We start from the raw sequence: 26,538 nt of genomic DNA, 5'->3' as shown, positions 1-26,538 counted from the left end.
CCAAGAAGAATAAATCGTTTTTGCTATGTCCTGGATCCCTTCACCTACTCCTAATAACTTCATCAGCTAAAAACTAAGCAGAGCAGACTCTGTGAAATCTAATGAGTTGAGACCTGCTCAGGCGTATTTACTGGGAATAACTGATCATGCTGATTTAAGGAGAAGGGTAGTGGAAAATCTGTAACTACATCTTTTATTCCTATTAGTTTTGATTGTGTGAAGTTACCGTGTAATTGCCCCATTTGTCTGAATGATCTTTTTTCCTCCTAGCTAGGTTACTGTCATCATCTTGTTCAATAAAAGCCTATGAATTATATGTACTAAATACATGCCTATGGATGGTCGGTATAATGTGCACAGCAGATCACCAGAGCATGATGCTACACTTAATGATCTCTTAATATTTTCATCGTAAAACTTAGATCAGGAATACATTCATAGCTTAAATTTGTTTAGACTGGGATTTTATATTTAAGCTTTGTAGTGGTAGCTTTCTTAAGGGTTTTGTTTTCCTTTGATTTTTTTATGTGATAGTTTTAACTGTAAGATTCAGATTGCCACACGTTAGGCAATTTTTTACTTCGTTTTCACACTTGGAATTTACTTATGTTTCTGATGACTATGATTGGCATAAAATAAAGCATTTATATGCCTGGATCTTGGACGTTATGATAGGCTTATTTTTTTCTGGATTCTGATTTTATTCAAAACAGGATGACTTTCACGGAAGACCACATTTTTGTAGGTTCTTTTGTGTGTTGTATTTTCTTCTGTATGTATTTCAAAGTATTTTGCGGGCTTAGGTTAATAGGATTACAGAAATACATATTACAAAAGAAGGAGCGTAGCAAAAAGTTAGTGTACAGTTAAGTTTACATACTTTGCTTTCTTCAATCTTAATTAAATTTGACACTCAGTGATAATAATTAAATTTACTGGTTCCCCTGACTAGCCAGAGAGTACCCTGTGATATTTATGAGTGAACATGTATTTGTTCCATACCAAAAGAAAGCTATTCAAATCCCCTCAACTGTCATACACTATAATCATGAAGGTCCTGTATAAGTACCTATATCATCTCTCTGAATGAAGGATTTTTGACATCTGTAAATATCTGGTTAGTATTTCCAGTGTTCAGCTCGCTTACACATGAATCCGTAATCAGCATTTTGCTAGAGGGGATGCTTCAATTCTGGTAAGACACTGGAGATTTCTGCACGATTACTGTCATTAGGACAAAAGCACTTATGGTTGAGCAGGGCTTTTACTGTTTCACCAGTCCTGTAAAGAAAATAATCTTTACAAGATTATTGTAATATAGTAATCTTTATAATTATTCTAATCTTTATAATCTTTATAATTATTGTAATATCATACCCCCCCCCCCCCACAAGAAGATACTACAACTGGAATATACTTCTTGGATGGACATGATTTAATCAAATTTATGATTCACAGAAGCGTATTTCCAGCCCACAGAACACAAATCAGAATTCAACAGTCTCATTTGTCTCTATGAACCAAACATATTCCTCTTTCTTTTATCTGCTCTGTAGTGAAGTTGTATCTAAAAAAGCCAGTCTAATGCGACTCGAATGCTACTTTCTAATACTGAAATAAAAAATGAAGCAAAGCAAAACTTCCATCAGTGAAACCTTACAATTAATAACTGTACCATCTGTTAGTAATGTTTTGCCGGGAGCCAACAGCTGTCCCTAGTTCTCAACTACACAAGAGATGTTCGTGCATTGAACTCTTAGAGGGGTAGTGCTTTTATGAATTTTTGATTGTTGTCTAGCATTTCATCTCCTACCGATGCTTTCTGGTTAACTCACTGAGCACTATTAACCAAATTTGATGACAGGCATGGAGTCTTCCAGAGAGGTAAAAGGCCTGAATTCACCACCGCGCTAAAAGAAGGCTGCAGTTTAAGCCTGAAGATGGCTCTTCTTCAGGCTGGGCGCTGCAGGTCTGCCTTGCAGGCAGTTAGCCCGAGGGCAGAGCTGAGGGGCGGCTTCAAGCGTGTGTATGTGGGGGGCAACTGGAGGGACTGAGGGACAGGGAGGGCTGGGGGGGCAGTGAGGGGCCTGGTGTGTGGAGGAAGGCTGCAGGATACCTAGGACAGTGAGGTCCGCTGTTTGCTGAGAAAGTTTATCTTTTTATATATAAATTATTTTATATTGAGCATTAAAATTCAACTTTTAACAAAAAGTTAAGGTGTTTCTAAATATACCTATAGTTCAGGTTTCTTAGGTGACAAGAGATGGAAGGTGGATCTCAATGAAATTAAGTTTGTTTTTTTTAAATAATAGTTTTTAAACAAGGCAAGAAAGCAAAACCTGATTCAGCAGCTGTGGGGGAGTGCCTAACCCCTCTGCTGGGGCTGATCAGTCTGGGTGCTTGCTCTGAGAGGCAAGCTGGCTTCTCTGTCCTGAGGGATGTCTTCCCCAAATCACACGCCTCTACAAATACTGTCGGAACAGCAGCTACCTGGAAAGTGAGAAACGACAGTGCAGGTTAATAAATAAAAGCAAGCGAGCGCTTTGTACATCTACCTGTGGTGGCATTTCCGTCCCCTGCTTGCAACTCACCTGCCCCATTTCGTCCACAGAACCTGCAGTGGGCCCGTGACGTGCTGCTGGGCAGCGGGGTCCCCTGGCAGCAGCTGAAGCACATGCCTGCCCAGGGCCTCTTCTGCGAGAGGAACAAGACGAATTTCTTCAACGTAAGTTTATACGGCTGATAAACACACCCATACTTTCTCAGCCGTTATTTTAACACCTGTTTCTCATTTGAAAGGTTTGCGAAGGGACAGTAATGTGAAATTCAGCAAAGGCGCATTAAATAAGCCATGAACGGCTAAAGGAAAGGCAGAATTGTGTTATAGAGATATTTACTGGGATTTTCATCTCTTGAAGGGAACCACGTTAGCAGGATTATTTCTTATGAGCTTGAAAACACGCGGAGAGAAGCACGAACATTTCTCAGTTATGCATCATTTACCATATACCTGATGGTTGAGCCCGCTATAAAAATTCTAATTCTGTTCATCTTAATTATCCTCTTGTTTACTGTTTTTCAACTAGACTTGCACTTCTCATGACAAAAAAAAATAGTGCTAGTTGCTCTGAGAAATCTCTGGAGTTGGAAGGAGCTTTATTGTCTTCAGCTTTTGTAGCGTGGCTCAGCAGAAAGAGTATTTCCAAGTCCCACAGTGTGGTAGCAGCGCTGTCATATAGACTGTCCCTATGTCTGTGATATCTTCTAGTCCACAGGGTTGTCTATGCCTCTCGGTGACATGGGACACAGCATACTTCTGAGACTTACATGAGCATTTATCTATCAAATGCCCTGCTGTGACTGCGACTTAACACATTGCTGTTGTCTTCAGTATCTCTGGCTTTTCTGTGGTATGTTCTAGGTTTTTGTGCCTTCGGCCCTTTTGTGATAGGATTCTGTAGCTGTTTTGTGGCTTGCAATGTGTGGCAAGAACCTGGAGATGTTCTGTTTGTCTTTCTGGACTATGTATCTGTTATATGGTTGCCTGTGATTGCAGTGACAGAATCTTATGTCTCTGCTTTCCCATCCAGTGCTTCTGTTTTAATATTTTAATTGTGAAATTTATTTCCATTTTATATCTGTTAACATCTATCTTCATTTTTGCTGTATGTTGTGTTAATTAGCACCTCTGTGCAAACTTCTGTTAAGTATAAGGTAAGTGCTCTTCTCTGATTATAATCCCTCAGATGGGTTGATCAACTAAGGAATACTGACAGTGGTTCAAAATTGTATCATGGATCAGTTTGCAAAAAACTTCTGTGTCATTCCATCTTTCTGGATAGAAGTTTTGATTAACAAATACTGTCAGCCTGATAGGGTGTAGACCAAACAGTTGTGACCTGATTGATGACCACATGGCTTTGTTTTGGTTATTTCGCTGCAATATCTGCCTGCTTTCTCTACAAGAATCCTGCAGTGTGATTAACTCTTCAAGCTGGTGAATACTTTGGCTCAGATCCAGTTAACGCAAGTATTCTCGTTGAAGTTAATGAAATTACTCAACATGCTTCAAGTCACGTGTGACCTTTGCATGATCAAGGCTGACTTGTTCATTATTGCAGGGTTAAGTCTCAAGAGTACCCTATGTTTTTATGTATGAGGAAGATGAGCAGTAGGGAACTGAGCAGTGTGTATAAGGGAGTGTTTCTACTTGAAAATGTGAATTACCACATTAAGAGAGATCAGTGGTTGACCGAAATCATGTCTAGTTTTTGAATGCTAATGCTAGATAATTTAATTTAAAGGTAGATTCCATTGTATTCCTAGGTGGATGTTTCCAGCATTATTCCAAAAAACAATCATTCCGTATTCCGTATATTGATCTTTTTACACTCTGAAGGATGAAAAGTGCTAGTATATATACTAGACAGCTGTATAATAATTCTATTTTGTAAATCAACAAAAACGTAATTCCCTTAATTTAATACTGTTTATTTTCTTTAATAAGAAATTTAATACACTTCGAAATAAAAGATAATCTTCAACAAAAGGTATATGCTAGCCCAGTGCAATATATTGGCAATACTGTTAGAAAATAGAGAAGATGTGAAAATTATGTTCTCAGCTTGAATGTGGGTCTGCCAACAGACAAAAGACAATGTTAGTCTAGAGTCCTCCATGTAGACCGCTGCCTCCAGGCTTGAGAAATTTCAGTTTGGGGACTCAACTCCAGTGTGTCTCAGCTATGGTGATAGTATAACTAGCACATGGAGTGCCTCAGACAGCAAAACAACTTGTGGAGGCCTTTGTGAATCAGTGCTAACACCTTGACTTATTCCTGCACGCGCGTAGGTTAGTCTTCCTGTTAACAGGTACAGTGTACATTATGAGTTTAGCATGATAAAATATTTTGGTGGTCTCATTTTCTACCCAGCTATATTTTCAAAATCGTCTTCAAGTAACACTCTGTGTGGAACATGTGGCAGTAATCCAGTAGAGATGACACAGACATAGCACAGTGAGAAAATCCAGATCCGAGAGAGAAAGGGCTACAAGTGCCCATGAAAAAAAGCTGTTAGTGTCATCTGGCATTCCAGAATTGGACAAACCTAAATCTGTGAACAACTTGGAAAAAAATCTCTCAACACTGCGTTGACCTTGTCTGGGTTAAACCTCAACTAGTTTGTTCTCATGCAAAGCTCCTTGCCAGGCAGTGGGTAAGCAAATGTACTGCACCATCTGGGTCAGTGCTCAGAATACAGACTTGTGTGTCATCCATTGCATACAGATGGTGTTACCAGCCCACTGTCCCAGCTAGTGTCTTCACATACAGAGTCAGATGATAAAACAGAAATTATAGAGCTCTACAAAAGTAAGTAGTCGCATCTAATCTTAGAAATTAAATGGCCAACCTTAAGATTTTCTAAGCTTATTAATGTCCTCCAGGGTTATTTTCAACAGAAACACTTTGCCTAAAGTGTTTATTTGCTTCCATGAAATGCATTTGGTTTTATTTTTAAGAACTCTCTGGCCTTCAATATACAAAAGAGTTAAATGAATGTCTAAGTGGCTTTCTGTAGATACTGTGCTATTGAAATACCATTTTCTTCTGAAGCAAGTAGCACCAGTGTTTTTAATCTCTTGTACAGAAGATTCAGGGTTGTTGAAATTACAGCTGACTCAATTTTACAAGTACAAACAACAGTGCAAGAGAGAAAGCTGGCAGCTCAAAGACAAGTAGGGACTGTGCCAGCCTGCTCCTCCCAGACATTTTATAAATCATGCATACTCCTAGTAGAATTATTTATGAAATGTTTATGACAGCACTGTATGAAAAGAAATAAACCTGGGTAAAGCTGTCTCCTGTTAAATTTTACTGCAGAACTGCTGGTCTGAATCTGTGTGTCACGGTCTGTTGTCTAATTTGTTAGCTGTCACTCGGCTGCGACTGAAATCTCTTTGAATTCATTTTTTACTGTCTTCAGAATGAGCAAAAAAGGCATGTTCACTTAGCCCTGATTTCTCCTCATTTGACATATTAGAATAATGTCAGGATGCACAGGACTTCCCTTTTTCAGTTCTAAGAAAAAAAATGCTTACTGCATTATTGTACCTATTTGTTTCCCAAACAGAAAAGAATGGCCCTGGTTTTCTAGGACCAGAGGTTTTTGCACATTCACGGCCCTGCTAGTGATGGCAATCATTGTATGAATGATTATTGAGTTAGACTTATAGGAGTTTTAGCTGTGTTCCTGTAAATGAATACCAAGTCTTTTTTGTTCGGCCAGTTACACATTTCTCTGTAACCTGCATGTACAGGTACACTATAGCTTTTCTCCTCTTCATCTGTGTGTGTGTAAATATATAGAGAGAGGTTTGGGTGGTTTGGTGGTTTGTTGGTGGTTTATTGGTTTTTTGGTTTGTTGTTTTTTTTTTTTTTAAGAGGGCTCCAGGATGGTTTCTATAGTAACTAAATTAGAAATTAATTACCAGGAGAAAAAAAAAAAAATCCCAAAACACTGCTTTATATAGTAGGGCACTTTTTTACATATATTCAGATTTCATGCCACTATTAATAAAACAAATAAACTTTGTGCACAGATGATAGGTATTCATCAGTCTGTGGGTGGGTGGCGACTGTAGAAGAAGCATTTTGATGGTTGAGCGCAGTGTACTAGTAACTTCTCCATATGGCTTAATATACAGTATATACAGTATTTGTATTTTCCTGGCACATCATCTCTGGTAATAATAATCTGTTGTAATAAAGATCTTGATGTCCATCTTTGGTAACTGTTCCCCACATATGAAAGCTGTGCATGCACACAATATACTACAATGAAGACATTCATGTGCATGAAGTCTTGCTGCAAACTGTTAAGGATAATTGTTCTATTTTTAATTCCAAAAGAAATGCAGTATGTTTATTCTCTGCTGTATCCCTGAAGCTCTTCATTCTGTGGTCTGAGTAAGCAGGGTCAAATTAAGGTAGCAGCATCCACTGGGAGCCAGAAGCTGAGAGACAGCAGTGATTTCACTTTAATTTGCTATTGTTTGCACCAGGTGTGACTGGGCACTGGCAGGAGACCTCTGCTGTGCAGAACTGCAAGTTCTGGACACTGAGCAGTTGAAGACTAAAGTCTAAGTTTGGTGCTGCAAGTTTATAGAGGTAGTCTTACTATAGCATGGTGATAACCAGTGGGTGCTTTCTCTGTTACTCTCTCTCTGTAGCAAGTTCTTTCCCTAGCTGTGTTTCAGGTTGAGAGTTAAATCTTCCTGTCTTACCAGAGGAAAGTTGATTCTGAAAAGGAGAGCAAGGTGCAAGGGCTGGGTCTGTTTTGGGATTCTGTACAACCAGAGCCATACAGGTGAATCTGAGATGTAGAAGAGAAGGCTGTTACGAAGTCCCTAATACAGGGGACTGTCGAGGGGGAAGAAAGGCAACATGCCTCAGCTTTCCCAGAAGCTGGGCAGCTATATCAAGGAAATTTCATTATATGCTTCGATTGTTTTTATACCTTCCTTTAGACATACATTACTGGTCACTGTCAGAAACATGGCACTGAGTGAGTATATGGGACTTTCTTTTGAACTGATGCAGCCTTCTTTTGTTTCTCTCCCAGCTCCTGAAGTGTAACCTCATCATTAAAGATTCCCATGAGTTGAATTAAAATGAAACATTCATTACAGAATTTAATGTCTCTGTTAGAGATAACTGGCTACATATCATCTAAGGGAAGAGGGAGATCTAGTAGGGTGGTCTGAACCTATTCTAGACATTTGTTCTGCCTAAGTCTGAGGCTGCTACCAATGTTGACTTGAAGAACTCCCAAATACCACACAAGGCCAAGGGCAGCTCTTCAAGGCTGATGTGGCTACTTGACTGAAGCCTCAGGTTCACTGTTTCCTACCATGTACCGGAAAAGCCTGAAACTGGAGGCAACAGCAGACCAAAATCACTTTCCTAGAACTTTTACTGCTCTGTTTTCCTTCTTGTCCTTGGCTGGTGATAGATCTGGGTTACTCTCCTTCTGCTCATAGTTGGTGTGTGTCTTTTGAGTTGGCAAGTGTGCTTCCAGCTCCTAGACATCTGCTATGTGGAACATGAGTCTTCTGAGAAAAATAGTGCCATTTGAATCACATTGGGGGAAAAGGGAAAGAACTTGAAGAAAGTTACTGTGCATCCATGTGAGTTGAGATTGTGTCTCAGGGTGTGAGAGTTGCAGTTTAATCATGTATGGGGGCTCTAAGAAAATTAATGGTTATGCTTTAGCTTGATCATGATTGATTGCAACTTTCTGAAAAAATGTTGGTCTTTTTAGTGCTTCTAACGCTTTATGTGAAAATGAGTATGATAGGATGCCAATTCAAGGTTAAAAAAAAAATAAAAATCAAAAGTGACATCCCAGAAATCACAAAGGTTTAGTTATTCAATTTTGCCCTTCTTGCTTCTGAGTGTTTTGGATGCCATTCTTATGCAACCACAAGGGAACAAAAACCATAAAGGAATCATTTAAAAAAACACCTTTTTGATTCCAGTAGCTAGATAATGCTTGAAACAAATTACTAGACTTAGTACCACTTAATAGGTGGTATGCAAAAAAAAAAGTGTCTAGAAAAGGTGACCTCCACCATTAACAGTGACCTTCTGTGTAGTTGCATAAAACAAAATAACGATACCATAATGACAAGACATGTTAATAGTCTAATATTTTTATGCTTCTTTTTTTCTTTTTTTATGCTTATGGTAGGCAGATAGGAGCATCTGGTTAGAGGATGGTTAAATCCCTACCTACTTTAAAAGGTAGAATTGTCTTTAATCTTTTCAGGAGATGGCCATATTGTAGCTATGAAGTACCTGTGTTTTCACTGTGCAGGAAATAGGCCCTGAAAAAGCAAGCTTTCTGCTCTGTAAAAGTGCTGTTCAGTAAATACAGATTCTTCCTGCCAGCTTTCTACTGACTATGAAGTTTCCAGATGTTAAGTAAAAGACACCTCCCTGCTATGTATTTTCTTTGTGTGCTAGGAAAAGCAAGCTACTTTATGAAATGGTTTGACAATTTAGAAACCAGGACTATCAGAAGTGCACTGGTGTGCTGTCAGGAGCACTATGCTGCAGGGAATCTTTGCTGTAGAGGTGCTTGTGTGAGCCGAGGCTGGACGGGTCTTCCAGTACCTGTCCTTAAGAAAAGATGACGGAGACCTTGCTGTTCTGCATTGGGGATAAGTTTGAGCTAACATGCTGCCTGCCTGGCTTGCTTCCTCAGTAATTTTCACAAGTATTTAATCGCTTTTCCTACGTTCCTGAATAATGTCATTATAAAGCTATTGTTCTTCATCTCTGTGAGGAAACCATTTCTGGTGTGGTGAAGAGATACTTTGTGGAAAGCTGCTGAGGAATAAATAAAAAACCCTCCAGGAGTCCCTTCTGAGCCAAATGATTGTATAATCCTATGCCTTAATTTGTAAATAGAGTCAGCTGTATAAATGGCAGTTATTTTACAGTTACAGTGTAAGCTAAAGTTTGGAAGACTGAAGAGTGAAACCAAATCAGTGTCTTCCCATCCTCTGTTCCTTGTTTTTCATCCTTTTTGGTCTTTGTTAATTTTCTCAATTTCCCTTTACTGTATCTTCTGTGGAGCAACACCATGTCACAGGCACGGTGCTCCCAGCACCCATCATTGAATGTCCATTGAGCCACAGGGTAGAGGAACGCGTACTGAAAAAAATCATTGCTTGCCTGCAGATTCAGGAAGGCATATTTGCATTGATTAAATATAATTAATATATACAAGGTTATTTTTGCATCGTCTAGAAACTTTTTTTTAATGAACACTTAATTTTGGGGTAAGTTGGCTCATTAAAATGCATAATGAGGTGATAACCTGGCCCTTCTCTCAAACCATGACTGAAATACAATTTTATAAAAGTGAATGTATGGAAGAGAATCAGTGTTTTCTCTGACTCCATTAAATTTAATGATATTAATGTCTATATTTGAAACAGGCAGACATTTTCTATGTGGAAAAAGGTAGCTTTTTGAGAATCTGCATATTTTAGTCAAGTAAGCATATTAATTTCCATTGTTTTTCTTGTCTAGCATGGCAAATGGCTTCCACTGGGGGAAGGGGAAGTGGGATAGTGATACTAGTTGCCCCTACAATAAGAGTTAAAATGTCATGATTTCTTTTTTGACTTTACCCTTGATAGTTGTTCTTTTGCCGGTAGCAAGCTGTTTTCCTTCTTTGCCCCCCCCCCCCCCCCTTTTTTTTTTTCACTTGTAAAGTTAATCTAATTCTACTCATACATCTCCTGCCCAGATTTTCTAACGTTTTAATTGGAAGGATGCTTCTAGTAGGTACAAAGGAGTTTGTTCTCTCATTCTCTCTTGCTTACTCTCATGTGTGCTCACTCTCTCATGCAATCTTAATACCAACTCTGAAGACACAGGTAAGCAAGGAGTTAACTGTGCAAGTGAAACTTTCACAGTGATTGGATTAAGACCAGAAACCCAGTAAGCAATGAAGTCTTAAAGTTGCCTATAAAAAGCTAGATAACTTTTTCAACCTCTGCCCAACATGTTATTTACAGTTCTTTGCTCCATCCTCTTGGAAAAACAGAACTCATCAGTGAAAAATGTCCATCGTTCACAGAGTTTTCTGTCTCAATATATACACGCTGTTCTTTCTGGCTAACTTTGCAGGCTTCCAAGACCCAGCTAGAAAAGATGCCAGTAAATCTAAATCCCTGGAGATACAAGCATGGGGTTTGAACTGTCATTTGTGCCAGTGGATATTAAACAGCTATTTTTTTTCCATTCTGTTTCCCTAGGAAAAGTTTCTTCTTTTGTTGAGTAGATTAATTTCTAGACAAAGGTAAGCTAGGGAACAAATAACCCTGAAATAAATGAAGATACAGCTTTGTGGAAGAGAGATTGTCATGGAGGTTGTAGTGTGTTATAGGACATAAAGCAGTTAGTTTTAAAGCTGGATCTTAAGAGTTTAACAGCAACCGTTTCACCCACTCTAAACAGTATTTGAAAGGCGCAGGCTTGATGGAATACTATGTGATGAGTGTCCTTTTACAAATGTGTAATGAATAAATCCATAATTTGATTTTTCCATCTGCCAGCTCTGTATCAGATATGGATGGGAGAACTACCTTAATGGGGTTAGTTTTAAACTTAGATTAGGTTCTTTCCTTTTAAAAAATCTAAATAGGATTTTTTAAAAAAAAATTTTTTTAATTTTTTTTAAAGATTTTTTTTAAAATCTTTTTTTTTAATCTTTAAAAAATCTGGCATAAGATTTTTTTTTTTAAAAAAATCTAAATAGGATTTTTTAAAACTAAATAGATTTTTAAATACAGTATGAGAGCAGAGTTTTAAAGGTGATGATCCATGAAAGGTCTTTAAAATACATGTTTTTATATTATATGTCTGCCATCCCGTTATCAGACTAGTTTTTGCAGCTTCTTACTATGAGTTATTTATCCTAGTTTTATCATGGAAGTAAATGGCAAGAACGGTTATGTTAGTGTAGACTGCCACATAAACAAAACAAAGCAAACAAAACCAGGAAAGAGTAAATTTGGAATCTTAAAAGAAAATCTAAGACATAAAATTGAATCTTTTTAATTAGCTAGCATAAGCATTGTCCTTTCCCCTACAAATTCCTATAGTCTCTGACTGAAAACTTTGACATGACTCCTTTTAATATCAATGTGTGGAGTTCATACAAGAGTCTTGAACAGGCAAGTAGTGTGTATGTGTCTGAAGTCACAGCTTGTTGTCTTTAAATACCCTCTCCTTTTATTCTAAAACTGATAGCATTACTCTAAGGAACATAAATTTAATGGATGTATAGCCAGAATCAAGACATACGCTCAGCAAGTTTCTTCAATGCTTCTTTCTTTGGTGAAACTATATGTGATATAACCAAGATGAAGTATGTTTTTCCTTAATGAGCTGTTTCTACCAGTTGTATGTTAAGAGGATTCTGTGACATTAATCAAGGAAGTTTCCTCTTCTATATATTTAATTTTGTAGATATTTCCAGGACTGCTTTTGAGGTAGATATCCACCTGTATGTGATCTTGCTCAGTACAGCACTTGTCTGTTCCATATTCCAGGTATGACAGATTTTTTTATTCCTGTATCTTGTCTGTGTAAAAATACCAATCTCACTCTGAAAGTTAAAGGAGCCAAATGGCAGTAAGTGAATACAAAACCAGCTACCATCAGACGAACAGCTTATACTACCTTTTTGAAACCCTGTGACAATTTCATTCTGCACCTGTGATGGTTTTAATTTACCTGGCATTATGGTGATGTATTGTAATTTTCATCCTTATAGAAAGAAAAAATTAATAGTGAGATGAACTTTATTTTATTAAAGCAGCATATTTCATGAGAAATATTCCAGGAATTACAGTTCTCAGCAGAAGGATCTAAGTATTCTTCATGGATATACACTGCCTTAGTGTAAAAATGAAAGCAGAAGAATGTGGGATGAGAGCAGCATGATACAAGTCTGTGTGTACATCTGTGCAAGTGGATAGCATTTGTAGATAAATATTTTTAATTTAATGGCTACAGCAGGATATAATTGGCCAAATTAAAAAGATTAAGATGGAGAAGGTAAGATGGCAGATGATGATAGGTAAGAACGTATTTTGTTGTTATGCAGTAGCTAGTGTATGATGAACGGTTTGCTAGCTGACTGCAGTATCACTGTGCGGAGCTTAGATGAAGATATTGAAGCAGGAGTTCCCTAAGTAATAGTAATCCATCTTTGGCAAAATTCCTAAAGTTAGAGAAGTAAAAATGTTGAATATTGTATAGTGTATTATTGTTCCAGACTGTTTGGCTCCTGTGGAGGAGGTAGGATTTCCTGGCGTAATATGAACACTTTTGGAATTTGCGTGATAGCTATTATGTGAAATAGCAAGGGTTGACCACTTAAACAAGGTGACTTTCTCAGTCTCCTGAAAGGAATTAAAACAAAATATGACTGAGTGGGTGAGCAAAAGAAACGAAGTCCGTAGTAGTCAGTATTTTAGCTTGCTCCTCTGAACACTCAAATGTATTACTGTCATCCAACAAGGGAAGTTCCTATGAGAGCCTGAGTGAAAAATGGCTTATTTCCAGGAGCTTTGTGACCTTTGTTCATTTCGGTTGCCTACACTTCATCTCCACCAGTTTGCTTACTCACCTGCTGTCAATAAACAGCTTCACAAATTTGGCTCTTATGAAGTTGTTTAATTTTTCTCTAGGTTAGAGGAAGCAAAATCAGAAAAAACACAGACCTTTCACTTGAAGCACTTCCTAACAGTTACTCAGAATGAATTATGACTTTTGCTGGCTATTTGGTTTGCTGACACAGAATAAAAATCAGAATTGAAAACTCCTACCAGGTCATTTTCTATTTAAATCTTTCTCTCTTCAGAGGTGCTCCCTGTGTGTATATTCAAAGTGTATGAGCACTTACACTATGATCTCCTGCTTAGTAGACTGGAACTAGTGCGAGTCATTAATATAATGGTATTTTCTTAAGTATTCAGATGTTTGAGAGAATTTAATGAGCTTGATGTAACAGCTAAAATGATTTCTGTTTACACATACCTAGTTTGTTCCTCCTGACTGACTGCACTAAGGATTTAGGAGTGTGTGTTGGGGTTTGTTGCTTTTTTTTTCTTAATTAATGGTATAACTGTCAATTACAATATTTCAGGGTCACTGAGGTCCACTTATTCCAATGATACTGACTCTGAAGTGACTAAAGTATTTCCAGTGGGAAAAATTTGGACAAACCTGAAGATAGGCCAGGCTTTTATGTCCATGTAGCTCATCTATGGAGAAGCGTGTAGCCATCCCAAATTCTGTGACACTTTAACTCTGTCTTCTATCGTGACTGATCTGCTTAATATAGAGTACATATTTTATGTTTATAATCCATGTGTGTATTACAGCTAGTGGCAGATTCAGTGTTAAAAAACTTTAACAGAATCATAAGCAGATTTTAAAAAGAAGTAGGGATTACAGGCCAGTATAGTTGTATAATGCAGGTGGGACTTCTGTCGTGAATTCAGTGCAATAATTCCAAAAGCATTTTCTTTGTAGCGTAAGAGAAAATACTCATAATAGGAATGTAAGTGTTGAAATAAAACGCACATTCCAATTACTTTGTAAGCTGAAATACTGACAAACTTAATCTTTAAAAATTAGATTTGGTGACACATAAAGGTGGTGTTTTCATGCCTGTAATGAAGTAGTTGTTCCAGCAGGCTCAAAAGAAAAACATCTGGCTTTGTTTGTTTGCCCTTAGTCTGACAACTCTGTACTAAAGGTCTTACTGAAAATTACTTCCTAACAGGTTTTAGGTCAGGATATTTTCATTGTCATTTTCTTTCCAATAATAAGAGAGCAAAAGTATTTTTCTGAATTAATTATACTAAAGTGAATGTTGCTTTCGGGACCAAAAAAACCCCAGACTTTACATTTTTCAGCATTTCAAGTAAAATGTGCAACTATGTATACAGACTAATTTCTTGAAAGTTAAGCTAATTTAAAACAAAGACTGAGATTTTGGAACCTTAATCTTTTACCAAATTTTTTTTTAAAAAACCTTTTTTTTAATGTAAATTGCAACAGCAAATAGCAATATTCCATAGTTTGTAACTAAAACACTAAGGTATAGCAGTATTAGAAACTGATGAAAATTGAAATTAACAATAGCTAGTCTTGGATTTTGTATCAGAGTTGATGAGAATGAAAAACTAAACAATTAGTGTTTGATTGGCACATTTATTCCTTATTAGTTCTTCCTTTGCACAAATCTTGAAGTAAACATACTGCATCTCCTCCATATCTTTTTTAATGAGATGTTCTTGCTGCTTTGCAAGAACAGCAAAGCAAGAAAAATTATTTGTGAATAATTTTTTCACTTTAAGTAAATTAGAATTCACCAGTTAGTGCCACATACAGGAGGAGTTACTCTTCAGGCTTTGCCCCCCATAGTTCTTGTGGCCATTGTTGTATGAAGGGATTTTTTGTATTTTTTATCTTAACCTTGCAACAGTAACCCCCCCAAACAATAGTATAGAAAGAAACAAGAAATTTTTCACCATTTCGTAACTGGTCTGCAGTCCTTGAAGCACAGTGGATCCATATATGTATCCTAGAAAGGAAATAGAGTTTTCTCCATTGCAGGGGGGGGAAATACATGGGAAAATGCATCCTGAATGCATTGTCATCAGTAAAATGGGTCCTGCAGGCAGTAAATTCTTGTCTTGCAGGGATTAAACAGGAGCAACAGTAAAAGGACTTTCTGAGTTTCACTCTGTGTGCACGTTTATGTGTATTTTAGGAGAAAGAACAGTTATAATGTTGAAGAACAAAGAATTTATAAGGCAGAAAAAAAATGAAAACTAATATTTTAAAATATATTAGGCAATAAAACTATTCTTAATAGGAAAGGAATGTTATCTTTAACAGTAGCTAACTGGCTAGAGGACTTAGTCCTACTCCTGCGAGTGACTGAATTCCAAAACTAAGATTTTGATGAGAAGATAGTAGCACAATGAGATACCAATGCACTTTCTTCAAGTGTATTGTTAGTTTATTCAAATATCTTGTAGAAGTATGAAAACTAAAAAGACTGAAATAATACTTCTGAATCCAGTTGCTATTTCCAGTCAGAAAGAGTGGAAATTAGCTTTAAGATGCATTCGGTGTACTTCACTGACGAGTGACTGCGCAGTGAGTGTGTTCGAACTGGAGGAAATCTAATGGCTCTTGATCAGGAAACATGCTTGGGTTCTCAGCCTTGCTAGGTTGCATCACAGAATTTCAAGTGAAGAGATTTCCAAAAAAAAGTCTTGACTGCTTTGGAGATCATCAGTATCTGGATGAGAAATTTTGGAAAGTCAGTTCTTATGCTGAAATGCAGAAATATCAACTACCATGTCATAAAAGTTATGATTTCAGCTTGTGCCACCTGGCACCCAGGCACGTAGGAAGCAAAAAGATTTGAATTAGGGAAGAAAGGAGGAGACAGATAGACAGACAGAACTTAACTGCCTTACATATTTCATGCCCAGAGAGTTCTCAGCCTAGGATTTAGACCATCAGACAATGTGACCCTGCTGACAAAGTGTGGGAGAAAAGGGGAGAATAATTTTAAGCAGAAGGGTAGGTTTCTCCTTTGTAAATTAGTAATCAGTAAGTATTGCTCTCCTTCTGAAATCTTTGCTAGAAATCATAGACAGTGTATTCTGGGCACAGCATTACTGTCACAATGTAGGCAGGTAAACCATTCACATGTAGGCCCATTTTCTAGGTTATTTTGTCACTGTCTTTTCAACATGTCACTTTTCTCTCCAAAATCTGACAAGTCTCTGCTTGCTTTTTGTGAATAATTGAGCCAGAATAAAATTTCCTGCCTTTCTATGTTCTCAAATCGATAAGGTAAAGCAAAGCAAAGTGTCTTTCTTCCTGAAACCTTCCGTCTGAGAGCTGTCTCCAGCGGCAGACTGAAGCTGACAAAATGAAAGGCCACCAGGAGATGAGTCTGAATCTGAAGTCTTTTAAGTATGTGGGCAGCAAGGTGAAGACAGCAAGATGATATACCACAGATTTCTGTTCCAAATCTCCTTTCGGTTTCTCTTATTCCTGTTGCTACCTTTTGACATATTCCTCTCCTATTTTTCCATTTGCATTTATTCTTTCTGCTTCCATCTGCCCTTTTAAGAACAGCAGTTTAAATGTAGTGTGTGGACAAATAATTAGGTATTATTTTACATTTGTTTGTCTCTAGACAAAGGCAGCATATGGTCCATATGAAATTCCCCAAATAATATCTTTATCCATAGAAATTCCTGTTTTTAAGAGGAGTAAGTTTGTCAGGTATAAAATTATATTGAATTGGTTAAAATATTATTTTACAATCAAAGTTGGGGTTTTGAAGCAAAATAGAAATTGTCAGAAAGGACTGAATTACCCTTACTCACTGAATATTGAAAAGAGACAAGTTTTTGAAAAGATGCAAGTCCTCTAAAGGTCCAGATTTGACACTTGCTGGTTTATGTTTCTCTTTGAAATTCATAAGGAATAAAATTACCTCTTAATAAATACGAAATATAAACCTGTGTGTAAACAGGATATCATCTTTGGATAACAAAATTGGTGAATATTTGAAATGTGAAATATATTTTTCTCTTCTCCCTCCTCTCTATTCTCCTTAACCTCTATCTTTCTGTTACCTACTGACCACTCTGTGGGTTTAACTTTAGTGGCGGTATGTTGTTGGTTTTGGTGATAGCAGCCAATTCTGCTGCTCAGCATTAGTGGTCTCCTTACAGTAGTTCCAGCACTGATGGAAAAGAGAAATTTGCCTGGAAAATACTTATGTAAAACCACAAATTTGCTACTCTGGATTAGACTGGGTTTTCAAGGCAAATATTCTGATCTGGTAGCTATTGTTATCTGACTGTTTGCAAGAACATTAAAAATATCTGAGTTAAAGGAAGCAAATACTGCTGCTGAAGGAAGAATACTTTCTTGTTCCTGTAGGACTTTCATTACACTGGAAACTTGAGATTACTTTTATCTCGACAAGAAAAAAAATGCCATCTGTAAGTGAAAACAACATCCTACTTCCTTAAAAACAGAAGATGAAATCTACTCTTCCTAAGTGGAAATAGAGTTCATGCTAGGATTTACAATGCATATATCCTCTGAACTGAAGAAAATCACTTGAAAGTGGAACAGAATTTCCAATATATTGACCTTAACAAACTCATATGCTGTATTTGCAAGGAAAACTAGCACCCTTATCTCAACAGTGCAGAGAGGTCTGGAATCTTTCTGAACATTCGTTATTCACCCCAGAACATTTCATCGAGAAATCCCAGCATGCAAAAGTTAAAAATGCTTAAAAGTGTAAAATCGCTTCCATCTGGCTCCTAGTATTGCAGCACTGGAGAGTATGTGCTAGAGCTCACATTCCATAGATGATTCTGGGTGAGACGTTCCTCGAACTTTCTTTGGTTGTTATTGATTTAAAGATATAGAAGGTTTAAGAAAAAAAACACAAAAAAAAACCAAACCAAAAAACAACAAAAAAACCCAACCAACCAACCAAATAACAACACCCCCCCCCCAAAATACAAAGCACTTGATGAAATGAGACTCTTAAAGAAGGAAATACAGAGTGAAATATAAACTTGCCACTTTTTAATGGTCTGGAATAGTTCTTTGCCCTCATCCTTTCCCATCATAAATAACTAAAAGACAAGTATAGGACATGGTCTTTGAGAATTAACAGTTGCACCTAGGATAACTGTTGTTCTTTCTCAGAGATGATTTGCTGAACTGAAAGTATTCATTATGAGTATTTATTTTTAAAAGGACAAATGTTAGGTCATCTTGTTGACTTTGGGCATGTTTCAAGTTCCCTGTAATTGCTCTTGTCAGTCTTTTTCCCATCCATCCTTCCTTGCCAAAATGCATGAAGCTTTGTTCCTGTATCACCCAAATTAAGCTTAAAAAGCAGTAGATGTTAGCTGTTTCTACAGCCCTCATTTGCAGTGTCTCCAAGTAATTAAACATTTAAGAAAATATTATGTCATCATAGCCAGAAGACTTGAATAGAGAGTCCCAAATCCTGCACTGTGTAAAAATGATTAATGATAAGTCCTTTGATATTACATAGTGTTAAGTCTGAACCAAGAATCTCTGCATAATTGTGCCAGCCATCTTCTGCAGCAGCCATTTCACCAGTGAGCCTAGAGCAGGCGGCAATGGGAGTAGGACTGCCTGAGGCAGAGATGTAGCTTAGAGGTGTGCTTATGGGTGCATGTGAACAACTCGAGGTTGTTTCTGACACGAGCGCTGAACATTTACTCCCTTTTTGTGAACACCAAGTAAATAGTTTTATCCACTTTCTGTCACAAACAGTATTGGATTTAGGGCAAATCTGCAATGTATCTCCTGTATCCAGTATGTGGAAGTCCCATGCTATGTTGCTGGTTCCCGCAGGTACGGGCGATGCCATTTACATTTCACTGAGCCTCTGTATTTTTTACCTTAGGTAACTAAATGGGAATTTTCTTCCTCAGTGGCACCGTAAGTTATGAACGCCTACGTATGCAAATAGTGCAAAATTCGTTCTTGTGATGGTTCAGACAACTAAATAATGTGTGGTGTAGGAGTCTGCAATGTAAACCTGGGAAATTTGATGGAGATTAATAAATTGCTGATTGAGAGAGAACATAAGAAACTTCTGGAATTGGACAGAATTTAAGATAAAACCGTATCCTTTTAAACTCTAAAGAGACAAATTTGTTTCCTTAATTTAAATTGCTAATGAACCTTTACCAAATAATGTTTCTGTACTAAAGCAATAACGAATCAGACATGTAGTAAATATTCCAATTAGTGGTATTTTTAAAATGTGCTTGTTTCTAAAGCAGTTTGAAATCTAGTAACTAAATAGTATTATAATTCTTGTTTACCTTTTTTTATCATTTAAAGATGTTTGTGTTCTTTCTGCTTTTTATGGTACCATGGCTGTTCATTGTAAGAGCTAAGAGGTATTAATTAGAAAACAAAATCCTTACATTGCCATGCTTACGGCTTAAAGGTCTTTAGTTGTGCAGAGCTTTTATATGACATAATTTCCAATCTAGTGAACATCCAGTCTTTGGGCTATTAACTTTAAACATTTTACAACGTATTTAATTCTAGGTACAACAACTATTTAATTTGCATAAATAAATGACAATACATAGAAAAAAAAACTCCAGTGCAATAGAGGAGATAGGAGCTCCGCTGTTAACAGTGACTAAATGAGCAGATGAAAAAGGGCAGGTCAAAAAGAAGCCTATTTGCATGAATACATAGAAAGTAAGTATTCGTTTCAGTTCTGTATTTAAAACATAAATCCATGTTATGCAGTCAAAAGGTTAAAGGTTAATGGATTTTTAAAGTGGTAGTGCCGAAACTGCATTGTTAATAAGTACAGAATGGGTTATTGCCTTTGGTAGCAAGATATAAGAGGCGATGAAGACAACGGTTATTTTAAAGAGTGGTAATGCCCATAGTGAAATCTTAGCTTTAAAACAAAAAAGCTGACTTTTACAGTTTAAGTGGAGAGAGTCACAAGGTGTTGTTGAAAATAGGATAGCTAAATTATTATTTAACTTTTTTTTTAAGACGCTGTTAAGCATAAATGTGTATATATAAAGTATGCAAATAAAGAGGAAGGGGCAAGGTATATGGGGCGTTCATATGTGTGAGAAGCCTAAAATTGATGTGGTAAGAAAAGAGCATGAAGAAATTAAAAGAAGGATAAAAAATGGCTAAAATGATGGGAAGGAAAGATAATTTTAGGAACTGACTTCTGCATAGCATGTGGGGACTATCGCAGTTGTGGAGCAGGCTATTAAACCTGAGGTGTTAGTAAACAGGATAGATTTTGAGCACCTTAGAATAACCCCAGAATCAGGAAGGGAAAAAAGCAAACCAAAACAAACCCCTGCAATGCTTAGGAAGGCAAGGAGGAAGTCAAAGCAATTGCGCTGCTTGCAGAAGTGGGAGAAGGAACAAGTAAAGATAAGATGTTTAAACTTTTGTGCTGAAGGTAATCAGGAGCAGAGCCCGGATGAGTGGCTGGGAAAAGAAGATAAATTTAGCTGTGCTAAGCTCAGATTGAGAAAGGCATATCAGACAGCTTGTGAGGCAGGATTATATGGACTGATGTTGGCAGTGGACTAGCAAACGTTTTGGGTCTCTTAATACAGGATGGACTGAAATCATCAAAAGTATGGCGCGAGAAGTACGGGAGGAAAGGGCAAAGATAGACCTTTGTTTTCCCCTTAAAAGTTTGAGAAAGGAAGAAGGGTGTAATGAAAGAGGTGGTGAAAGAAGTGTGCCACCAGCACCCCCTGGTATTGCAGAAGCTGGAGATCAGTTAAAAAACCCTAGGATTGGGGGCGGGGACAATATGACAGTATAAATACAAGGAAACAGGGTAAGAGGATTGTCCTGCCGTTTGGTGAAAGGTGTTTCCCTGGCACGAAGGAGCTGTAGTGTAGCACGTTGCTGTGTGCGTCGGCGGCCCGGCAGCCACCGAGCAGCCATGGCTGCAGCTGCTGGCGGGGAAGCCGCCTGCGAGGAGGAGGCGGCCGGTGGCAGGAGGCCTCTGCCTCTCTCTTCTGCTCCGAGCATCCAGGCCGGCTCCGCCGGCTCAGCACTGCGGGGAGAGGAGGGAACCAGCCACGCTTGAGAAAAATAGGTCACGAATGGGCCTTCGGTGACAGCGAGTGAAGGGCGATGAAGCGGCACCAGTGGGGTTAAACTGGGTCAGAGAATATTTTGGGAAGGTTTGGCAGACAGGTGGGAGCAGATAACTGTTTTTTATTAATGCTTGCAAACCGACAGGAGCAGCTGTTTACTCACTTGCCCTAAGTGGGATGGCTCCGAGCCAGGCTCGGCAATAATTGGGACCAACATCCTATGTCAAACAAGACCGTCCTCCGGCAGGAGAGCGAGCAAACAGCTCCAGCCCTGCACGCCGCCCCCGGCACCCAGTTGCAAAGAAAGAGGAAAAAAAAATAAAATAAATAATAGCCGCGGCGGCAGGAAATCTAAGGTATGCGGTTTCCAGAGGTCGGGCGAACTCCGGTGCGAGAGGAAGTGTGAGCCGAGCCGGGGCGGGGGCGCAGCCGGCAGCGCGGCGGGGCTCGGCCGCGCGGTCAGGTGGGGGCGCGGGGGCGGCGCGGGGGCCCGGGCGGGGGCGGGCGCGCTCCGGCTCCGCGGGCCGCCGGGGAACTCCGGCGGAGCGAGCCCGCCGCCTCGGTAATGGTGAGTGCGGGGGGCGGCCCCGCGGCCGTGGGAAGGGGCCGCCCCGCGCGGGGTGGGCGGGGGAGGCTCGAGGGAAACTTCCCCCCCAACACAACCGCTCCGCGGGGAGGCCCGGGCCGGCCGGCGGGCGGGAGGCAGGGGAACGCGCCTCTTGCTCGGTGGAGAAAACGTGCCGGTGCTGCTGGCTGCAGCCCGGGCGCTGGGCTGTGGGGTGATGCCCCGGGGGGAGCCGGGCGCTGGAGGGGGGGGGACGGCGCGGGGTCCTCCCTGGCGCTCCGGCGGGGACAGACGCGGTGTTGTAGTAAGTTTGCTTTCTGTCTGCCACCAGAAGCACAAATAGCTGCCGGCTTCCCCACGTTGTAGGGCGTTTCTTGGTGTGGCGTGCCTTTGCCCCTTCCCGTTCGACTTGCCCGCGGGTGTTAAAACCCTTCCCTGAGCAGCTGGTCGTTACCCCCGGCCGCAGCGGGGAATCCCTTCCCCGGGGCTGGGCTGGGCTGCCTGGGGGCTGGGCGGGCTCCGAGCGCCCGCAGGGCTCACCCACAGCGCCGAGCAGGCAGCCGGCAGCGCAGGCAGGCAGGAGATGTGCTCTGGTGACATTTGCCGTCGTGGTTGGGAAATACTTCATTAGTTCGGTTCGCCTTCGGTTAGAGGCTGTAACAGATCTGCTTTGCTGCACAGAGGAAAATCCTGAGAGCAATGGGAAGCGGACGAGTCGAGAGAAGTTTGGAAGGGGGGACGAAAGGGTGAGGGATTTTTGTTTTCTTCTGTCTGCATTGTTTCTCGGTCTCCTTCCTCCACCCCCTTAGTGGGATGAATTATTTAGCACCCTCATTTTCAATTCAGCCCTAAAGCTTGCGAGGGGAACCTTTCATGTCTGGAAGAGAAAAGAGATGGTAGGTCTGTAAAAATCATGTCTGGCACAGAGCAACCCAGCTGTGATCTCTGGTGTGCACTCTGCTATTCTGCCTACAACAGCCAGGCTCACGCTGGAGATTCCCCTTCTTAACGGTGACCTAACAGAAAAGCCTGTTGTTCAGTATCTATTTTGCATGAGCTACTATGCTGTAGCAGTCGCTGCTTCATTCAGCTAAAGAGAGAGAGAGGATAAGAGGATTCCAATTTAATTAGCAGTTTGTTAAGACCAGTCAGCTTTGTCTGGTCACATGCTTATAATTTTAGAACGTATGTCTTAATTGCAGTAAATTCTGGCGTTGTGGATAAAGCAAGTGCCACATGCTGTTTGCGGCATTGGCTGTGGCAGCTTCATGTTTCTATTTTTTTAATTTACTGCAGCATGTGTTTATTTGTGTAACGGCAGATTTTTGTGTGTGCTGTGGGTATTTTGCATGAAGCAGATCTAGGAGATCTAGGACTTAAAGTATATGCTGTGGAGGTTTTTATTACCCAGAAAGCTGCAGCATGTGTCTTTTTTATTGGAGCATATTCAGGTTGACATCTTGAATACCCAGATATTGTTCTGGTTGTTTTCAATAATAGGAGTTATGTGTGTTTTTAGCACCTTTATTGGAGTCTGAAACACTCTAAATGTTCAGGCCTTCCTAACTCCTCCTCCGTCTCAGTAATTACTCTGGTGGATCTCAAACAAATAATTCCTGTCTTGCAATATCCCTGAAATCAAACACCAGCAGACTGTACCCTGTCTTCTGCCTAGCTAACTGAGTCACTGCTGTGCCTTGTGCTAGATTAAGCTGTTGTAGTATTGCTGCTGGTTGAATATTGAAGATCCCCTGTGTATACTGGGATTTACGTTGCTGTAAATAGGGTAAATGAATTATAGCTTCTCTGCAATGTCTTGTTCCTTTGGTGTTATCAAAGATCAGTCAACTTTAGTTGGGGTGCTAGGCCGGCTGCTGCCTAAATTGTTTACTTGAATTAGACGTTTCCACTAACTTTCATAATTGGATAAAATACTACTTTTGTATGTTTGTTTTTAAACCCTGTATTGCTGAGGAAGCCCTGGGAGTCTCTGAAAGCAAGGCAGCATTAGGTGTTAACACACATCCCTCCCCACCCCCCCAAAAAGAAAAAGGTAAAATACTTGAATAACAGAGTTAATGAAATTCTTTTTTGTTTCATGAATTCCTGTATCAGAGGAGAAAAGATACTCGGAGGTTAGCTATGGGGTGTATAACAGTAAGAGATTTTTTTGCCTTTTATAGCAGTCAGGACTCGTTCAGGGCCTCCACTTGCTGGACAGAGAAGGGAAGTGTTCTATGGACGCTGCTGTAGTGGGGGGAGAAGAGGTAATGAAATGAGTTATCTGTCAGCTCCTAATAACTTAATTTGAAGATCTTAATTGGTGAGGATGAAATGTGCAAACTCATGTAGAGGTTTAGTTGTTTGAGAGGAGTATGTCTTCTCCAAGGCTTGACTCCTTTTTACCACTGCATATGTCTTTTTCTGGTTCATAACTGCTAATATGGGATATTTGTTTCTTATTCTAAATAAGCTGCTTCCTGCCCTCAACTTCAGCTGACAAACAGTTTGAAATCCGGGATGGGTACTTCTGTCATTCCTGAGCCAGTATGAAACCTCAGACAGAACCGTGACCTTCAAATAGGAACGAAGTCATGTATTTTCAAACACACATCTTTTTAAAACTGGCATTAAAAAAAAGGAATAGGGAACCCTAGTCAGATCTTACAGGATTCTGATTTGAGATTAAAAGACGCTTCCACTAGCTACTGCTGTCATTTTACCTCTGTCAGAACACTAGAGGAGTTTAAATTTTTGTTCAGTTCAGCTCTCCGTTGCTTTTGTTCTTCTCAACATTGATGAAAGATGCAGGTATTTCTCTGTGCTTCCAGATTGTGTGCACATACTGAAATATCAGCCATTCTTGTTACTTTTTAAAAGGCTTTTAGAATTTGGTGGCTAATAGTGAACCCTTGAGTGTAATTTTTTTAGTACCATTACTGGTATGTATGGCATTTTATATTTTCTCCTGGTTGGTAGTACTTGTTTGTATTCATGCTATTAAAATATTGACAGTTCTTCATTACATTCTGATATGTATCTCTCTTAATTTCTGTAAATAACTTCACAGCCTATTCAGTGACATTTACTAGCTTTTTCCATACTCTCGATTTGTTCATAAATAAGCTGCAAAAAAACCTACCTATGGATATTTTGAAGGATGTGGCTCTTAAGCTACTAAACATGAGTCTGAGGTCCTAACTCTAACGAAAATTTGATGAAACATTGCTAGTACCCAACCAGAGGTAGTCATTACACTTACATATTGATATGTCACCTCCTAATGACGACATGGCTCTTTCCTGACCAAGTAGCAGTATGTACAGTACAGAAATCTGTTTGGTTTTGTGTTCCATCACCTCAAACCTACTTACTTTTTCATACTTACCACGTCAGTCGAGAGAAACTATGCCCAACAGGTCGCTGAGGAAGAATGTACTCTCTTGAAAAGTCCTTACATGGTCCCCCAAAGTTAGATGAAGTGGCTGCATGATCACTCATAATGCTCTGAGATAAGAGAAACTCATGTGTCTGAAGGATGCATCTTAGCCAAAAGGAGAGAACGCAAGGAGAACGTTTCTAGGTAATTTTATATCAAGGTGAAATTTTATATCAAGATGAAATTAAGCTGAAGGCTCTTCTCCAGTCATCCTAAAGATTATCACTTGATTGTATTTTATCAGCTGCCATGTGGTATTGCTTTAGAGGGTTTTCCCTTTCCAAAAACTGTGATGGAAACTAGTAGCAAGTGTTCTCTGGACCTTTTGATTTATGTTCCTTCAGGCTCAAAGATCTGTTTCAGCAGGATCTCCTAATGCCATGTATTATAGTGATTTGCTGCTGACAAGAAAAAACTTTGAGTGCTTGATCAGTGTTGTTTTCTGAAATGATAGCGTTTTCCTCCGCACTACTGATCTAACCTGAGACCCTCTAGTTTTTGGTATTTTCTGAGATTTTGAGTCAAACTTGGTGATACATTTGTAAAACGTACAGATGGATGATGTTACTTTTTCTAAGCATTGTAAGAATATGCTGAAATATTTGGCAAACTCTGGGATTTTATAGTTTCTCGTTTTGATATTTTAGTGTGTGTGTCATTATGCAGAAGAGAGTCTAAAAGCTGGAAGACACTCCGTGCTGTCAGGGCAGGGATGCTGGATGTCAAATGTGCAGCGGGAGTGGGCAGTTAAGCATTTTGTTAGCTTAAAAGTAAGGGATGTAGGATTGAAGAGCAGTTTTTGTTGGCATAAGAATTTGAATATTTTGGTAAAAACTTTTTAGCACTCTGACAGCCTACTTTAAAATACTCAAAATCAGTTGAGTCCTATGTGTGGAGATTGTGTTGCTGTTAAAAGGATAATCACTTACATTTTATGTATTGGGTAATCAGTAAGTTAAATCTAGAACTTGAATATTTAAGTAGGTGAAAATGTGTTTCTTCAAATCCTGTGAAATCCTTCAACCCTACTGAAATAGTAAAAGGCGGCATCCTCTACCAGAAGGAGACCCTTACTGCAGTGTTTTAGCATGGAGAATCTCCGAACGACTCATAATTCTACATTAACAATATGCCGAATCTCAATAATTAGCATGCCTCTTAATGTTACGAAGTTCTTGTCCTCCTTTTCTTTCTAGTATCATGTATAACTGCACTAGATGATGGAGGTGAATCAGTGTAA

General features: G+C 39.2%; 1 protein-coding gene across 9 annotated transcripts in view; it reads left to right on the top strand.

Annotated features, from left to right (window-relative positions):
* Nucleotides 1–26,538, top strand: part of CABIN1 (calcineurin binding protein 1) — a 121,216-nt gene that overhangs the window by 51,500 nt on the left and 43,178 nt on the right. For all 9 annotated transcript variants that reach the window (XM_075167908.1, XM_075167910.1, XM_075167912.1 and 6 more), the window contains one exon: nt 2,612–2,725. In XM_075167908.1, the coding sequence (XP_075024009.1) occupies nt 2,612–2,725 (114 nt within the window). The remainder of the gene's footprint in view (nt 1–2,611; nt 2,726–26,538) is intronic.

Source organism: Calonectris borealis, chromosome 18 (genome assembly GCF_964195595.1).
Source record: "Calonectris borealis chromosome 18, bCalBor7.hap1.2, whole genome shotgun sequence".
NCBI classification, from domain to species: Eukaryota; Metazoa; Chordata; class Aves; order Procellariiformes; family Procellariidae; genus Calonectris; species Calonectris borealis.
The sequence above is the reverse complement of the archived record's forward strand: the minus strand, read 5'-3'. Positions and strand labels throughout refer to the sequence as shown.